The sequence below is a fragment of the Zootoca vivipara genome, chromosome 10, assembly GCF_963506605.1.
Source record: "Zootoca vivipara chromosome 10, rZooViv1.1, whole genome shotgun sequence".
NCBI classification, from domain to species: Eukaryota; Metazoa; Chordata; class Lepidosauria; order Squamata; family Lacertidae; genus Zootoca; species Zootoca vivipara.
Window position 1 is genome coordinate 57,228,530 of NC_083285.1, and position 17,610 is coordinate 57,246,139.

The following is a 17,610-nucleotide window of genomic DNA, read 5'->3' on the forward strand; positions in this document are numbered from 1 at the left end:
GGAAGAACTGAATGATGACCGTTATCAGTGGGGTTTTTTTAGTTAAAAAAGGGAGAGCTAATAATGAGTATTTAAAATGTTCCAAAAATAATAATCCAAATCAACAACTGGCTGAAACCAGATTAAAACACATGATGGTGTTTTCATGTCCTGTTTACCCTGTCTCCTGTAGCTGCTATTATTAATGGGAAATGATGCATTAAGTGCAGTCCCATTTAATGCCATGCCTGTTATGGTCCTTCATTCCTCTCATTTGCTGTCAGGATCTATTACTTAGAATGCATTCCCCCCCCCCCCCCCGCTTGCATATTCTCATGATTGTTAATGTGGGGATGTGCTCATTGACCTTGGGGTTGTGATGGCTCACAGTGAATTAATGCTTGTGTGACAGACAGTTTCAAAGTTCTCGCTTAACCTTTCCACATGTAAACGATGATGTGCTCTTCAAGGGCATTTTGAAAATTTCTAGAGTTTTTGTGTATATGGTCTTCCAATTCTAAGCCTTAAACCAGGAATCCCCAAACTCAGCCCTCCAGCTATGTTGGGACTACAACTCCCATCACCCCTAGCTAACAGGACCAGTGGTCAGGGGTGATGGGAACTGTAGTCCCAAAACAGCTGGAGGTACGAGTTTGGGGATGCCTGCCTTAAACGCTTCTCAAACAGCAAGGTTGAAACACAAAAAAACCCCTCATATCTCTCAGCTGCCTCTGGAACAAATTAGACCCAGCAGTGTGGAATTGACTTGTCTGACTACTGGTAGTATGTGCTATGTACCAGTGCCTTGGAATGAACTAGTTTTGTTCAACAATGTTCACTGAATTAGTTCAAAACTTTATGAACTGCACCTGAAAGTAGTTCCCATAATTGCAAGGTGAACTAAGTTCATTTTGGAATAAAACTTTGATTTCCAGTTCAAGTTCATACTCTTGTTTCATTTGCCCCCCCCCCCCCCGGTTTATTTATTAATTTTGCTGAGGATCATTTGGATGAACTTGAACTGAACGTGAACTGTACTAGTTCATTTTACAAAGGGACAAATGTGAACTAGAATTAGTTCCTTTCGGGACGTGTTGAATTAGAAAGTAGAGCTAGTTCCGTTTAAAACTGTATTTTCCAAGATTTATACTATATGATTTAATTTTTGTTAAAAAAAATTCCTTGCACAATATTAACAGAAAAAAATGATATTAATGATCATGAGAATTTCTGTTTGTCGTTAATATTGACTGTAGCATTTCCCTGCTCTGCTCAGAGCTTTGGCACACAGAGAACGACCTTGTCTATTGTGCCAAACCATTATTGAACGACACATTCTCCACTCCCGTAGAGACTACACATTGATCTCATTTCTTTTCTAGAACCAGGTGACATTTACAGCCAATGGGGGCTCTTCCAATCGTCATTCTTCTGTCACCCACACATGTTTGGAGAGCAGTTTCAAGGTTGTTGCAATGTGCATATCTTTCCCCTTTTGCTTTATGCAATCCACGTTTGGAGCTAATGGTTATAATACTGTAAGTTTGTGTTTTTGTAGCATCCATCTTCATTCCAAATTCATGGGGAAAGCTGGAACCCTTCCTTATTCTCTATTATCAGCAAATTGCTTTCCCAGCTTGCTTTGATGAGCTCTATCTATCTCTTATGGGGCAGCACCCACATTGTAATATAATAAGAGCTCAAGGAAGCAATGTTTGGGATGACAGCATGCACCAATGGAGCACACAGAATGAAATGGAAGAGACTGTGGGTGGGTGGATCCAAGGTCTAGGAGTTGGGGTATTTACTTTTATTTACCTTGCACTCTCTCTAAATGAACAGGTATGTAACTTTGGGATGCTCCTAGAACTGGGGTCAGCAAACTTTTTCAGCAGGGGGCCAGTCCACTGTCCCTCAGACCTTGTGGGGGGGCAGACTATCTCTCTCTCTCTCTCTCTCTCTCTCTCTCTCTCTCTCTCTCTCTCTCTCTCATCTGTCTGTCTGTCTGTCTGTCTGTCTGTCTGTCTGTCTGTCTGTTTAGGGAAGCTTTATTTTATATTTTAATACTTCTGTTGGAAGCCACCCAAAGTGGCTGGGGAAACCCAGCCAGATGGTATAAATAATAAATTATTATCATCATCATCATCATCATCATCATCATTAATCTATCTATGATACAATAGCACCACGAGCCCCGGTGGCTGCTTACCTGTGTCTTGCGAGTGCCAGGGGCTGGCGGCGGCGGAGGGGCGGTGAGCGGCACATGAAAGGGCTCCGGAGAGGGGCTGCTTAAAATGGCAGCCACTCGAGTGCTGCTGCTGCTGCTGGCGCCAATAGAGCCCAGCCACCTTTATCCTCTAGGCAGGGCGGGGAGAAGCCGGGAGGAGGGAGGGAGGAGGCACCGCCGCCGCTGTGTGAGGGAGAGGGAAAGAATGTGCGCACTAGCGATCCACGCAGCGATTCCCGAACCGTCTGCGGGCCAGATCCAGAAGGCAATTGGGCCTGATCTAGCGCGTGGGCCTTAGTTTGCTGACCCATGTCCTGAGGTCTCAGGGGCGGTTCACAGAATAAAATCAAAATATAAAATCACAAAATACACCATCAAAATAAAAAAACAACCCAATAACCCCCTCCCCAAAAAAACCACATTTTAAAGGGCATAGGATTAATAAAAGTGCAAGTCTCAAAGGATGGCCGTGTTTTGGTCTGTGCATTGTTTCAGGGCAAATCAGCTACGTTTGCTTTCAAATGAGAATTGAATTGAATTTGCGTCCTGTGCCTGAGGAGACTGCGGAGGAGCTTCTTTAAACAGTGATGGAATTTGAAGAGCATGTCCCCCTTCTGTACTGCTGCTCACTCTTCCTCACCCCCTTCATTCTTTCCATTCTTTCTTATCAATGTTATTATACCACTAGCATTTTGCTTATTAACTTCGGAATCCGTCTGACTCCATAATAACCACAGGAGAGAGCGATTGTTGTTTAAAACGAAAGCGCGCGGTGGATCTTGTCAGGCGACGTCCGCTGTGATTATTTCAAATATTAGAAAAATGAAAAGGAAGAGGAAGGTGCATGTCTCGCTATTAAGGAACCTCATATATATGTTAATATTGGCAGAATTCCTGCATCTGCCAATTTACTCTGTCCCATTCAAGCAACCTCGTCTCCTTGGTGTTTCCTGAGCGGGGGGAAGAAATGGCGTGGTGTAAAACTGTACTCATCTCATATTGATCAAAATATCTGCTTTCAGATTTCAGCCTTGGAACACTGCTGTGTGCAAACACTTCAGGGCACACCTGCTGCCACTCTAAGGAAGAATGGAAGGGCTTGAAGGGAAGCTCATCATACCTTCAAAATGGGAAACAAATGCAGAACTTCCTCTTTCCCTGGCTGAGCAGTGCTGTCCTGGATTGATCCTAGGCCTGCAGACACATTCTAGGACCTAAATGCGTCCCTCAAGGCTCCTCCATCTGGCCCTCGGGTCTCTCTCCACCAAGGCACACCCCCTCTCTGTAGGCCACTCTTCTCACTGTGCAAAGGTTATATTTACTTTCATTGCTCTGCCCACTTTTGCCTTATGCCCCTCAGTGGTGTAGCAAGGGGGGGCGATAGGGGCGGTCTGCCCCGGGTTCCACTCTGGGGGGGGGGGTTGACAGTCGGCGCCCCACCCCGTGACTCCCAAGCTGAGCCCCTCAGCCTCCCGGTAAAAAAAGCGGGCTTTTTACTGGGAGGCCGGATTCTCGGGAGTCGGGGGCGCCAACTGGCACCCCCCTCCAGCTCCAGGGTGGCACCTGCCCACTGCGCTGAGTGAGGCTTTCTACCTGGAGGCTGGACACACCGTTTAGGCTCTGTTTTGAAGTCGTGGGGGTCCAATCCCCTCTACGTAGCACGCATGTGCAGCGGGGTGGGGGTACGATCCCCACTACGTAGCACGCATGTGCAGTAGGATGCTGCACATGCGTACAACATAGAGGGGGATCGTGCCCCCCGCGACTTAAAAACGGAGCCTAAATAGAGCCTCCAGCCTCCAGGTAGAAAACCCGCTGGCGCAGTGGGTGTGCCACGCCGAGCAAGACTTTCTACCAGGAGGCTGGAGGTTCCATTTAGGCTCTGTGTTGAAGTTGCGGGGGGGGGGCATCCCCCTCTACATTGTACGCATGTGCAGCTTCGTTATGTAGCGACGCATGTGTCATTATGTAGTGATGCCCCCCCCCCAAGCAAGGCAATTTGTCGCCCTGGGTGACACAGCGGCTTCCTCCGCCACTGGCACCTCCCCACGATGGTATGTGGCCCCCAGAAAGTTGCCCAGAAGGAATACGGCCCTTGGAGTGGCAAATGCTCTCCATCCCTGTTCTATAGCTTGGCTTTGACTTATTATTGTTGTGATGATATAGATAAGGCATGCCAACTCTAGGGGGAAGAGGTGTCATCAGCACATCAGTATTCCATAGCTGGGGGCTCAACCCCCCAATATTGAGGGGGCAGAGCATCAAAGGCAAGCTCTTCCTGGCGGCGAGAGGAGGAGGAGCTGCGGCCATTGAAGCTGTGCGATGCTGGGCAAGGCTTTCTCCCAACATTGCCATATTTTGAGGAGCAAAAAGGACACATTTGTCGACTTTTACTTCTAACTATGGATCGCTATGACGACTCTACCCGTGAAAAAGAGGTTGTGTGAAGAGGGAGTGACTGTTAAACCATTCTGGGAATTGTAAGGCTGTGAACAGAAGGAGGTCTCCTGACAACTCTGAGCAACCTTAATAAACCACAGTTCCTTGTATTTTTTGGGGTGGGGGGGAGCCATGGCTGTTTAATGTGGTATCATGCTTTAAATATATGGTGTGAATGTGACCCTACTCTTCATCTAGTTCTTATTTGACTTTAAACTTGACTCGGGCCTGACAGTCCTTAATATAGAGATAGCCTCCTAGTCAAGATTGGACATCAAATGCTACTTTAGCCTGAGAGAACCTCTGCTTTGGGCTGATCTTGGAATAGTGTTTGGTCCTAAGAGTAAAACCAAGTATTCCTTACATCAGTGTTTCTCAACCAGTGTGCCTCCAGATGTTTTGGGACTACAACTCCCATCATCCCTAGCTAGCAAGACCAGTGGTCAGGAATGATGGGAGTTGTAGTCCCAAAACATCTGGAGGCACACTGGTTGAGAAACACTGCCTTACATGAGCAAAGCTGTCTACTGTGTGAATTGTAAGTCGGTGTAATTCAGTTTTAGAAAAAATTATCAGCTACAAACAATGTCGAGTTATAACCCTGGGAATCTGCCCAGAAAATCAATTAAGAGAAAAATAAACTACAAAGCCATAGGATATGCAAATATTATTGCTAAGGCAAGAGACGGGGTTGAGATTTGTAATTCAAAACCCTGTTGATGGTGTCCAAGTCTGGATTTCAGTAGGGCATTTAATTTATTGACTATTTAGTCTCCCAAGATTAGTTTCCAGTACATCATGAAGTGTTGTCATCTAAGCAATCGTCAAGGCTGTAATGGCAACTGGCTTATCCTAATGCCATATCATGCTTAATTAGTTCTCCGTGTCTAACAGGGGTTACGACAAAGGAATGGCATGCAAGTTGCCCTACAAACTTAAGGATTTAGTTGAGCTAGACACATATATTGCAGCTGACACTGTGCATTATGCTTTGGAGCAAAACGAGGTTTCTTGGGCTTGAAAGCTCTGTGATGCTAATGCAAAAGTTTTCTCTCTCTTTGGGAAGAAACATTCAGCCCATTCTGCAGCTTGGCCCAGGTTTTTTTTTTTTACTTTACTGGGTTTACATAACAAAAACATAAATTCATTCCACATATATTTACAATTTGTCTGTTTCCCCCCCTCCTCCCCCCTCCCTTCCCACCCTCCCCCTGATCGGGCCTTCCTTCTTCATATCTTTAACCATGTACACAGTCTGTTCATTCGTTCTTGTATATCCGGGTTGGCTTCTCCCCTTTCTACCCAATTCCTATAAAACGCCCACTTGTTTGTGATTTTTTGACATTTATTTTCCCATCTATCCTCTGTTGCTATCTGTGCAAATATTTCTGATTGTACATATGCAAAAACATAATTGTTCCATTTTTCCATATTCCATTTGGCTTTTTCTTTCCATCCTAAAGCAATAACTGCCATTCCGGCTAAGATCATGATTTTATACAACTCTTGATTATTACTTTTTACTTTATTATTTCCCAATATTCCCGAAAATAACAAGTCCCTATTAATTTCTATGTTTATTTGGGATAATCCAGACCTCTGCCTTGTGATCCTCTGCCAATATTCCTTAACCATATTGCATTCCCACCACATGTGTGAATAGAATCCTTTTTCGCGACCGCAATGCCAGCATCTGGGGCTAAGTCCTTTCACTATATACGCCATTTGTGCCGGGGAGCTTGGCCCAGGTTGACTCAGCTGCACATCTCACATATTGCATTTTAAGGCCTCTGGCAATGGAACCCCAACGTCCGATGGGTTGCAGCACCCTGCTAGACCCAGCAGAAGAAAAAGCGAGTGCACTCAATGTGTCTTTTCTCTCTGTAACCATCTGAATGGTTTTGGCCCCTACCCTGAAAACCATCCATTTTGCAAATGTGGGTGGCAGTTGATCCGGTCCTAGGTACATTGAATAAAATATAGCAACAAGAATTAAGAAATCACCCCAGTCCTTATGGTGCCAGACCACTGTTGTCCCGATGCGTGCATTGATAAAACACTCCAAGAAAGCAACCTCAATGTGTTTGTAACCCATTGCCTTGTGGTGGCTTAAGATAGAGGTGGCTGTGTGGCGCTTTACCTACTGATCAAGAGTGCATGCATGCAATCATTGAAACATTTCACAAAAGGAATCTTGATGCAACGGCACGTAATGTCGAGATTGCTGTTTTGCAGTGTTTAATCGAGGCATGTATGGGCATAGGTGGGAACTCCTGACTGGCGCACCCCTCTTATTCATTCTTCTCACTCTGAGCATCTTTGAAATCATGCACAGATTGAGTTGCCTGCCCCCGCCCCCCCGGCAATGATCTTAAATCTAGCTTCTACATATATGGTAAAAGCACTGGACGACTCCGCTTGGAGTCTCCTTTACAGATTGCATGGCTCCCAGAATGCAACTGTATTGGACAATCCAGGACCATTAGAGCAAGCATGGGGAACCTCAGCCCTGGGATCCAACTATGACCCTCCTGGTCTATCTGGCTCTTGAAATTTTCTGCAGGCCACATCCCTCATCAGCTTTGCTTTGCACACCCCCCCCCCCAGTGCTTTTCAAGGAATGTGTCCTTGAACTCTGATTGTGCTTTTGCTTGCCGAGAGGACGGAGAGATGTGCGAATGCTGAGAGGTTTCCACACAGTATACAAAGGTAAAGTTTATATTTCTTGCTCTGTCCTCATTTGCCTCTGACCTTACTCAGCTCTGCCATATGGCCTCCAGAAAGTTGCCATGACAGGAATGTGGCCCTCAGTCAGAAAAAAGTTTCTTATCCTGACATTAGACCGAGGAGTGTTTGGACTGTGATTTCAGTGGGAAGTAGATAAACACCGCTTGTTTGTACTCTTCCGAGTTGAAGATCGTCCCAAGAGCTCATGGCAGGCTGGCAATGACCTTTTGTTTCCTTTCCTATAGATCTCATACTTTTGTCTGGAACAGCAACACATCTTCTAGGCTCTACGAATTGAGTTATAACTAGGATGTGAAAGGAGGCTGGGGAGAATCCCCCCCCTGCAGCCGTTATGCAAGCTAGATCTGTCTTTGTCTCCACCGAGGTACTTTGTAGACTGAAACGCGGAGGAAGAATTGCTACCAGAGGGAGGCTGATTCATGAAGTGATGCTCTTGAAACTACTTCAGGTCCCCACAGGAAACAAGACAAGCCTGCTGTGTCAGGCCAATGGCCCACCTAGCCCAGTATCCTGTTCTCACAACAGCCAACCAGATATGTTTTGGGGAGCCTGCAAGCAGGACATGGGTGCAACAACACTCAATCCTGCTACAGGTGGTCATGACAAAGTCCCAAGTAGATAAGTCATTATACTAAGTTCCAAGTCTTAGTCAGGGCCGGCCCTAGAATTAGGCAGTACGAGATGGCTTCCTCAGGCGGCAGGTGCTGGGGAATGGCAGGCGGCAGGGTGTTGGAGGGCAGATCTTTGTGCGCCACACAGCTTGTCCTCAGGTGACAGGAAACTGTCAGCAGCCAGTCTGGTCAAAATGGGTACAGTATATGGAATAATAGGGGGTGCTATTTTGGAATGGAATGAGGGACATTATCTTGTCCTTCACCTCAGTCAGCATAATGTCTTGGGGTGGTCTTAGTCTTGGGCTGCCTACACACTACAAATTTAAAGCACATAGCTTCCTGCAAATCATCCCAAGAATTGCATCTCACCCCTCACTCAGCTACAATTCCCAGCACCCTGAACAAACTGAAGTTCCCGGGATTATTGGGGGAAGTTATGTGCTTTAAATGTACGGCGCATACACAGACATCCTCGCAGTTAACTGTTGGGCCATCTCCGTCCTCACGGAACAAGATGACTGAAATGTTACATTTAACTTCTGGCATAGAAGGTGGAAACAGCATCCAAAAGCCGAGAGCTTTTAAAATGACACTTTTATTATAGATTAATGTTTTCAAGGAAAATAAAGTCAGCTATGCCAAATAGCCAAGAAATATTGTTCAGTTAAAGCCTCTATATTTTACAAACGCTTTCGTTTCCTTTCTGAAAAGATATGTGAATACCTCAAGCCGAATACCTCAAGCCATTAAAAACAAAATACTTGGGGGTGGGGACAAAAAGCAGCCAAACTCAATGTCCATCTGGCAAAAATCATTTAGGTCCCTTCTCCTCCAGTACAAAGTATTACAAAAAATGCATGTTGAAACGATGCCCACCCCGCTTTCAAATCAAGTAAAGAAAAGATTAGAGTTGAGGCTAATCATTGATAGAACAAAATATGAATAATAGGGGTTTCAAAGACATTTCCTTTCTGGCTGCCTTCCACAAGTTTTGTGTAATGCTAAACCGTTGAAAATATGACCGATCATGTATTGACTTGGAACAGAACCAAATGGTGAGCAGAGCACAAGGTACCATCTTCACCACTTCAAATAAATTTCTGCCTGCAGTTTGCTTGTTTGAAAAAGCCCTCATGCCACTATTAGTTACAAAGTCATCACATTACATTGAAGGCAGGCCCAGGAACCTCCCTGAAGTGCTGGCTTGCCACATGTAAGGGGGTCTGAGTACAAAGGATACATTCAGACCTGGAATGTTCCCACCTGGAAAGTGAGATGATACACTCCTGTCTCCCCCCATGCAACATCTCCATCAGCATGGCCTCCAACAGGTCCAGGCCAAAAATCAGGACACACGTCTTCTGGGCCATGCTCCCATGTGAGTCACGAGACTCATGCGAGAGCACAGAGCCCCCAAATGTGGATTTTTGGGTGCTATGCTCTCATATATTTTGCCACTGCTGTGTGAGAGCATGGCTCCCAAAAACTTGATGTCCCAATTTTATCAGGACAGTTGAGGGGTAGCATCAGTTCCCAGACTGTGGCACACCATCTAGTGAACAGAGATTATATAATTACAGTATACACTGTGGCACTTTAAAATGAAGACCTTGGGAATCCTTATAGCAATCCTGCCAGGTGGATTAGAAACATATATCAGAAGCAGTATTCTACCAAGTTAGACCATTCGTCTGTCTTAAGACGGGGACTTTCCCAGAGCTACCTGGAGATACTTGGGATTGAATCTGGGACTTTTTTCACATAGATGCTCCAGCTACAGCCCTTCACACATAAGGGGGGGTCTCAAAATATGGCATGCAGACCTCTAGCAGTCCACTACCTCCATTCGGATTCAGCTGGTCTGCTGAAATGTTGCAGAACAGTTGAGAACATCTGTGCTTGGCCCTGCACTTTTTGTTGTTGTTGATGATGCTTCCCCCTCCCTTCCAACCAAAGCCAAGTAATCAAACAGGGTCACAACAACTGGGCCTGTGGTTTTCTTAATACTGTACAGGTGCAGCCTACCAATTTCTCCCGAAAACAATTACCACTTTAAGGGGATCTTCCCAAGGTACCTAGGCTAGAGCCCACGATTAGCATAATACAATGCTGGCTCTTGCGTTGCTGCCACTGGAGGAAAGATGTTATTAAAATATGAGTTATGCCTGTGCTGTGAAAGTTCTTTAAGTGGTCTGCTGAGGCCGCCAGCCATTTTCAAGCAGTCTGTGAAGAAACGTTTGAGAATCGCTGCCTTAGCTGGGCAACATCCTTAACCTGCTCCGGGTTCTACCTCCCGGATTCAAGAAGCAGACTTTTTTAAAAACTTCAAGATTTGGCACCCATTTATAAATAAATGTGTGTAAGATTGAGCTGTTGCTGCTGCTGCCTATCCTCCCCATTAGCTAATGCAACCCTGGCTTAAAACCACTTTCACTACAGGCAGAGCTCCAGACCCTCCGAGTGTCTCTATTTTCCAGGGACAGTCCCAGATTTACAGAAGCCATCCCGGTTTCTAACTTCACCCCACTTTTCCTTAGGGCATCCCTGTTTTCATTCGAGAAACATCGGAGGGTATGGAGCTATCTGACCCATGAGCCATCTGAAAGCAGCATCGTACGGGGAAATTTTTCAGTGTTTAATGTTTTGTTATGTTGGAAGCCACCCAGCATGGCTGGGACAACCTAGTCAGATGGGTGGAGTATAAATAGAATAATAATAATAATAATGATAATAATGGCCCTATTTTTATTGAAGATATGCTGGAGGGTATGGAACTCTGTGTTTAATGGAATCCACATTCCCTGACTTGACAACCTCTCACCAATTTTTAGCCAAACGATGGCCATTGTAGGCCTCTGTACAACTCAACCACAGATGCTACTACACTCATTGCCTCCAGTTAGTGCAGCAAAACACGCATATGTCAATCAGATGGCTAGTATGGTAAACGGCGTCAGCTTCAGATTTTTAGGGGCTCTGTGCAAGCTGCCCTCAGTCCCCTCCCAGCACTGACTGGGACCACAGTATTGGTGGTTCCTCAGCCTTTAGCATGCTCACCACCCCCATCACATGCTTCTGAGCTCACCTAGTTGCATGCTTGCTCATAGACATACTTGGCGGTGGTCCTTTCATGGGCTAGGAGCCACTCAGCACACAACAGCTGTTAGATAAGCAGCAGGAGGTTGCTGGGAGTAGCTGCTAGCCTTCCTTTTGCACGTGCAAGCGGGCTTACATTATTTTATATACCACTGATATTAAGAAAAATAACTCGCGGCAGTGAATGGCATAAAATCAACAATAAAATTACGTTAGTAGAGCAAGCTCATCGTTGCTGGTTAAGCACGCTTGAAAACAGGGAGGGGAGGTGTTGGCAGCACAATCACCCAACCACCAGGGGGCAGCACGTGAGGGGGTACAGAGGTGACTCAGCCAGGCAAGGGGTCTGCCTTGGTGGGCCCAGGATGTAGGGTGCAGGGCTGTCCAGCAGAATATCGCAGAAAGCATGAGAGCAAAGCTGGGGAATTGGAGCGGTGGTGGCCGGCAGAAAGAACTCAAAGTAAAGAAAGTAATGGGGGCTATTTCAACCCTGCTACTTTCTGCTGCTGAAAACCCAGTTGAAAGTGGGTCATGTTACATTGACTCCTTTCAACACGGCTGCCAAAATTGAAAGACTTCTGGAAGCAAAGCTTTAATATACTTCAACACTTTTCGAAAGTGGTACCCTGGGCTCTAGGCAGGAACACATTGCAATAAAAGAGTCGGCTGTAACACTTTGATGACTGAATAGCCAGGCTAAAGGGAACAAAACCCATCTTTTCAGATTATTATAACCTCCTGAAATCTTGACCATTTATGATAGCAATAGCCACACTTGTTGGGCAACTCAAGTGTGCCGATTCCTATAGATGCTTCTGTGTTGGTCACACCATAAACTTCTTGGGTACCTAATAAACTTGGGAGGGGTACAAGGGTGGGGACCAGAGCTTTCAGATGTTCCTCCACATCATAGACAGGGAACTTTTTTTTAATGTAAAGGAATTTTTTCTCTTTTTCTCTTTCTGTCACCTCTCTCTCCCGCCCCCATGCAGCTGATCTGAACTCTTTGCTTGGAGATGATTTCCCCCCTGCTCCTTCTCTCATCACTACATCAATTTCTGCTTTTCCCCACTGAAGGTGGGTGCAAAGCCAGGCTGGTAAGAGGGGCAGATGGAGAGGGGTGTGTGTGGCCTGGTGAAAACCCCAAGGGCCAGATGAAGGGGCCTGAAGGGTCACATTTGACCCCCCAGGCCTGAGATTCCCCATATATGAGGCAGATTGAGGCAGTTGATTCGGGGAGCCCCATGAAAGGACAGCACACTTTTAGTCATTTAATTGGTTGTTGTTGTGCTTTTATTGGCAGGGGCAGGGAGAGACACTTGGGATATTTTCTGCCTCAGGCACCAAAGCAACTTGACCACCCTTGGGTACTTTGTGCCTTGACTGGCTGGCAGAAAAATGTCTTCGGCCCGTTCTACAAGGAAATTCAGATGCTCGTATATTCCAGCCCTTGCACAAATCAAGCTCCACCCAACCTGGAATCAGCTCCAGTACCGAGCTCATACTGTAGACAAATACAGTGGTACCTCGACTTACGAACGATTCGACAACCGAATTTTTTGACTTACGAATGGGGCTCATGGCCGTGTGCTTACAAATGTCTCGACATCCGAAAGGAAACTGCGGCAGTTTTAGAAAGGAATTTTTCAACTTACGAATTTTTAGACAGGATTGCTTCGACTTACGAATTTTTCCGTTTCCAATGCATTCTTATGGGAAATCGCTTTTCCAATGGTGTTTTTCGACTTACGAATTTTTCGACCTACGAAGGTGCCTTCGGAATGGATTAAATTCATAAGTCGAGGGACCACTGTACAACTTTTGATCAGCACAAATGGGGCTTGTCAACCCCAACAATAAACAGGACCTGCCGAAGTGGTTTCTTTATAGCCAGTTCCAATTAAAGTAGAAATGGATCCACCAGTTAGGAAGCAGAACAAGAAAAAAGCCAAACCTTTGTTTAAAGAAATGAGTATTATTTCCTGTCTATCTCTGCAGGGCTTACAAACATAGGTACACAGCCAAGCGTATAGTGTGTCATTTTCATACAATCTCTTGGTAACTGATATTTTATTTTTTTAAACTTTTTATTTTTTGCATTTTCACTTTTCTGTACTACTTTGGGGAACTGAAAAGCGGCATAAAAATAAACTTTTAACATAACGTAACAAATCCAGTTGAGCCTACCAACTCGTTGAAGAGTTTCCGTTAGCTGAGTTTACAAAGATATCCTACTAAAATGTAGGTGTCATAAAGGTTCGGGAAAAGTGACACAAGGAAAGAGGCGGCTTTGTTCTTAAGAAAAATTGACCATGCATTAATATAGTGTCGTGAAAAGTGTGAAATCCATCCCATACCCTCCATAGGTTGACAGCCAGATACATAGCGTTGATAGATAGCGTTCTCCTAACCCAGAGACTGCCTTCTGTGTTATGTAGGTAGCAACAGGCCACTTTGCCCACAATGAGCAAGTTAGACCACCTTCTCCAACCAGGTGCTGTTGGGGGCTCCTGGGAGTTGTGGTCCAAAACATCCTGGTGGTGGGAAGGCTGATGCTTGCTAAGGTGCCCACTTGCAATAGGCCAGTAAGCACACTGGAGGAGTTAGGTGACAATTCCTCTGCTTTCTTAGATTATGGATGGGGTTTAGACATCCGGCAGAAAGGGTGGATGTTCTTGATCAAATGCTATATGAATCGGCAACATGCAGATTAACGCTGTGTACACACTAACCAGGCCTGGGCCACCCATGAAAGCCCTACTGCCTCTGCCCCTGGTGGGGAAGTTCTGGCCTCGGTGCCAATTTCCAGCAAGGCATTGTGAGACCTTATCAAAATCTCATGAGATCTTGCCAGATTTCAGCAAGATCTTGCTGGAAACCGGCATTCACGTTGTCCCCATTTCTCATTCTTGCTTATCGTCAACATGCTCAAACCATTCTCATTCTCAACATGCCTTCAAACTAGATTGATTCTAGAGCCTGCTGTCCACAAGAGTGGGTGTGGTTACTCAGTACAGATTTGAAAACCCTCCCCTCGATTAGTTTAGCCACACCTTTTCCACCCTGCACATGCACCAAGTTGAATGAAGGAGGAAGTGATGATTCCCTTCTTGTTATACATCCTTCATCAAAGCCAGGTACGGATGCAACCCCCACTGCTGGGACCACCTACATCTGCTTTCAAATGGGGGCAATGCAGAATCAACTTGCAAGGAGCTATCGTTTTCTGAACGAAACCAGTTCCTCAAATCAATAAAAATGCACTAGATCTAGCCTGTGTGTGTGTGTGTGGACTATGTAGGAAAAAACAAATACTGCATCCATACTCCTTTGATTCTAGAATAAAATGTTGTGTGTACACAGCCTAAGTTGCCAGTGGTAAAAGACCCCATAAAAGAATATATCACCCAGTAAATCTGGACTGGAGACTCATTTACCTATTGGCCAGTGATAAGTCATCAAGTAATAGTGAGAGGTGAACATGCTGTGTTGTAGGGGAAGCAGTAACCGATCTGGTACATTCTTCCATGTTCCCCATTCTCTAAGTGACCCTGTGAATTTATTATTTTAAAAAAATTATTCTATTTGGTAATTGCTCCAACTCCAGAAACCTGCTTTGCTTCTCTTAATTTCAGGAAGAGTAATGTGATGGTTTTGGCAGTGTAGGGAAGAGCAAAGCTTTGACCATCTTGTTGATTGCCCACAACCCGGCCTTTTCACCCCACCTCAGTTGAGATGTTCTATATTAACGAAACAAGCGAAATATTTTAGCTGCTGATTTTGGTGAGCATCTTGTTGATTGCTTGCTTGACGTGAGTGGTGGAGCTCCGTCTCCGGGCCTTGCCCTGGACCATCTTCCGGCGCCGCACTTCCCGGCAAAGCTCATAAAAGGCCTCCATGATGTTGCCTTCCCCTGTACAAGCAGAGCACTCGTAAAATGCACAGGCTAGATCGGTGGCCAGCTTTTCCCCTTCTTCGGTGCTGACCTGCCTCGAGTGGTCCAGGTCTGCTTTGTTTCCAACTAGGATCAAGGTAACATTCTTGGGTTTCTTAACTTCGTCCAGCAAGTTCTTAAGTGGTAGGACTTCTTCAAAGCTCCCTCTGTCGGTGATGTCATAGACCAGCACAAAGCCTTCGCCCCATCGCACATGGCCTTCCCTCTGAATGGCATCCTCCTGTTTCGAAAGAAAGAGGCAGGGAGAATGGTCAAAAGACACAAACAGGTATCAAGGGGGTGTCCGTATTTTGGACCGCAGAGGACTCTGTTTTGATTTAGTGTTGCTGTACTATGGCTTTTGTTTACGATCTATAAAAGTATCCATTCTTCAGGGCCAGGCACTAAATGTGCAAGCCCTAGTGCAGCAACACTAGCAGAAAGCATTATTACCCTGCATTCCTTCAATGGTTTTATGGTACATTGATGCTACATTCAAATGAACAAGGCAGCATGAAAAATAGGAGCAGTAGTAAAACAAGGACTTCTAACCTTGTGTGTGTGTCTGTCTGTGTCCCGATTTCTGGTCCATTTAGATCACTCTAAATGCCCTGTTATGCAATGGAGACCTTTCTTTAAGCTTTAGTATGATGACATTGAGGGGAAGCGGGTGGCGCTGTGGTCTAAACCACTGAGCCTCTCGGGCTTGCCGACCAGGAGGTCAGCTGTTCGAATCCCCGTGATGGGGTGATCTCCTATTGCTCGGTCCCAACTCCTGCCAACCTAGCAGTTCGAAAGCACCCCAAAAAGTGCAAGTAGATAAGTAGGTACCACTCCGGCAGGAAGGTAAACACCGTTTCCATGCGCTGCTCTGGTTTCGGTGTTCCGTTGTGCCAGAAGTGGCTTAGTCATGCTGGCCACATGACCCGGAAAAACTGCGGAGCGGACAAACACCGGCTCCCTCAGCCTGTAAAGCGAGATGAGCGCCCCAACCCCAGAGTCCTTTACCTTTACCTTATGATGACATTGATCTCAGATGATACCATGCTAAGGAGAACCAGTGTGGCGAAGACACCCAACCCAGCCATAAAGCTCACAGGGTATTCTTGGGCCAATCGCTGTCTCTCAGCCTAACCTACATCACAAGGTCATTGTGGACAAAATGGGGAGCAGGAGAGCCGTATCTGCCACCTTGTACAGACTGGAGGAAAGGTGGGATATAAATGTAACAACCAGAAGCAGTTGTCCTAAGCACCAGGAAAATAAACCTCACCCGCCCCTTTGTAACTAAGGTGCTTGGTTCAGCTAGGACTCTGTGCATGCCTCAAAACTCATTGACTCCGTTAGCTTCGTTCAACAAGTTGCTGTGTAAGGAGCACAGTTTCATTTTCTTTGTTTGGTAGAGAAAAAAGGTATGTTGGGTGTTGCGGGAACAAGATGCTCTTGGGTAGAGAGAAAAAGGGAGAGAAGGGTATGTAGGGGGGGGGAAGGAGATTCTCCACTGCAAAAGACACCAGGGGTGCAGATGAGAAGAGGGGCTTGGATTGCAAAAAGGTCTGACCTCTTCTGACCAAAACAACAACACACCCAGTGAAATATGAACCGTTCTGGATGTTGTGCTCATCAGCTGTGGCCCTTCTTCATGTGCCTCCTCCAGGAGAGGTACAGAGGGTGGCAAGACAAGAACGAGCCTTTCCTGTGGTGGCTCCCCATTTGTGGAATGCTCTCCCCATTGAGACTCACCAGGCACCTTCATTAAATATCTTTAGGCACCAGGCAAACAGGCCTTTTCGTCTGATGAATGTTCTACGTCCTTTACATATGTTTGTGGGAGCAGGGTTATTGGTTTGTTCTTGTTTTTATTATGTCTTTTGTGTTCTCATTTTGCAATTTTATGTTGTGAACTGCCCTGTGATCTTCAGATGAAGGGCAGTATACAAATTTAATAATAAATAAATAAATAAATAAATAAATAAATAAATAAATAAATAAACAAATACAATTACAGGCAAGGAAAATAAGATGTTACCTCCCTACCCATTCGGCCCATTGTGTTTTGGCATGTCCCCTTTTGCCTCTTGAATGCTTTTAACATCTAACGTTCGGCTTAGCAATGCTTCACAGCAAGGGCGTACCCACCACGGGGCAAGTTAGGGCAGCTGCCCTACTCTAGAAGCAGGGCTGGTGGGCAGAGGCGGAGCACAGCCCGGCGGAGCGCGAGTTTGCCATTCCCGCCGTGCCGCGCTGCACCCTCCCTCCAGCTCCCCGCCGCGCCCTCAGGCAAGGCCAAGCGCGGCGGGGAACCAGGGAGCGCGGCGCGGTGGGCAGGAACGCCGAACTCGCGCTCCGCTGGGCTGGGCTCCGCCTCCGCCCACCAGCCCTGCTTCTAGGGAGGGGCACAGCCCGGCGGAGCGCGAGTTCGCCGTTCCCGCCCGCCGCGCTGCGCCCTCCCTCCAGCTCCCCGTCGCGCCCTCTGGCAAGGCCAAGCACGGCGGGGAACCAGAGAGCGCGGCGCGGCGGGCGGGCGGGAACGCTGAACTAGCGCTCCGCTGGGCTGGGCTCCGCCTCCGGCC

General features: G+C 46.3%; 1 protein-coding gene across 1 annotated transcript in view; it reads right to left on the reverse strand.

Annotated features, from left to right (window-relative positions):
* Positions 1-8,584: 8,584 nt before the first annotated feature.
* The window catches only part of RERG (RAS like estrogen regulated growth inhibitor), a 107,172-nt gene continuing 98,146 nt past the window's right edge, over positions 8,585-17,610 (reverse strand). The window contains exon 5 of the mRNA XM_035126985.2: positions 8,585-15,278. Within this exon, the coding sequence (XP_034982876.1) occupies positions 14,871-15,278 (408 nt within the window). The 3' untranslated portion in view covers positions 8,585-14,870. The remainder of the gene's footprint in view (positions 15,279-17,610) is intronic.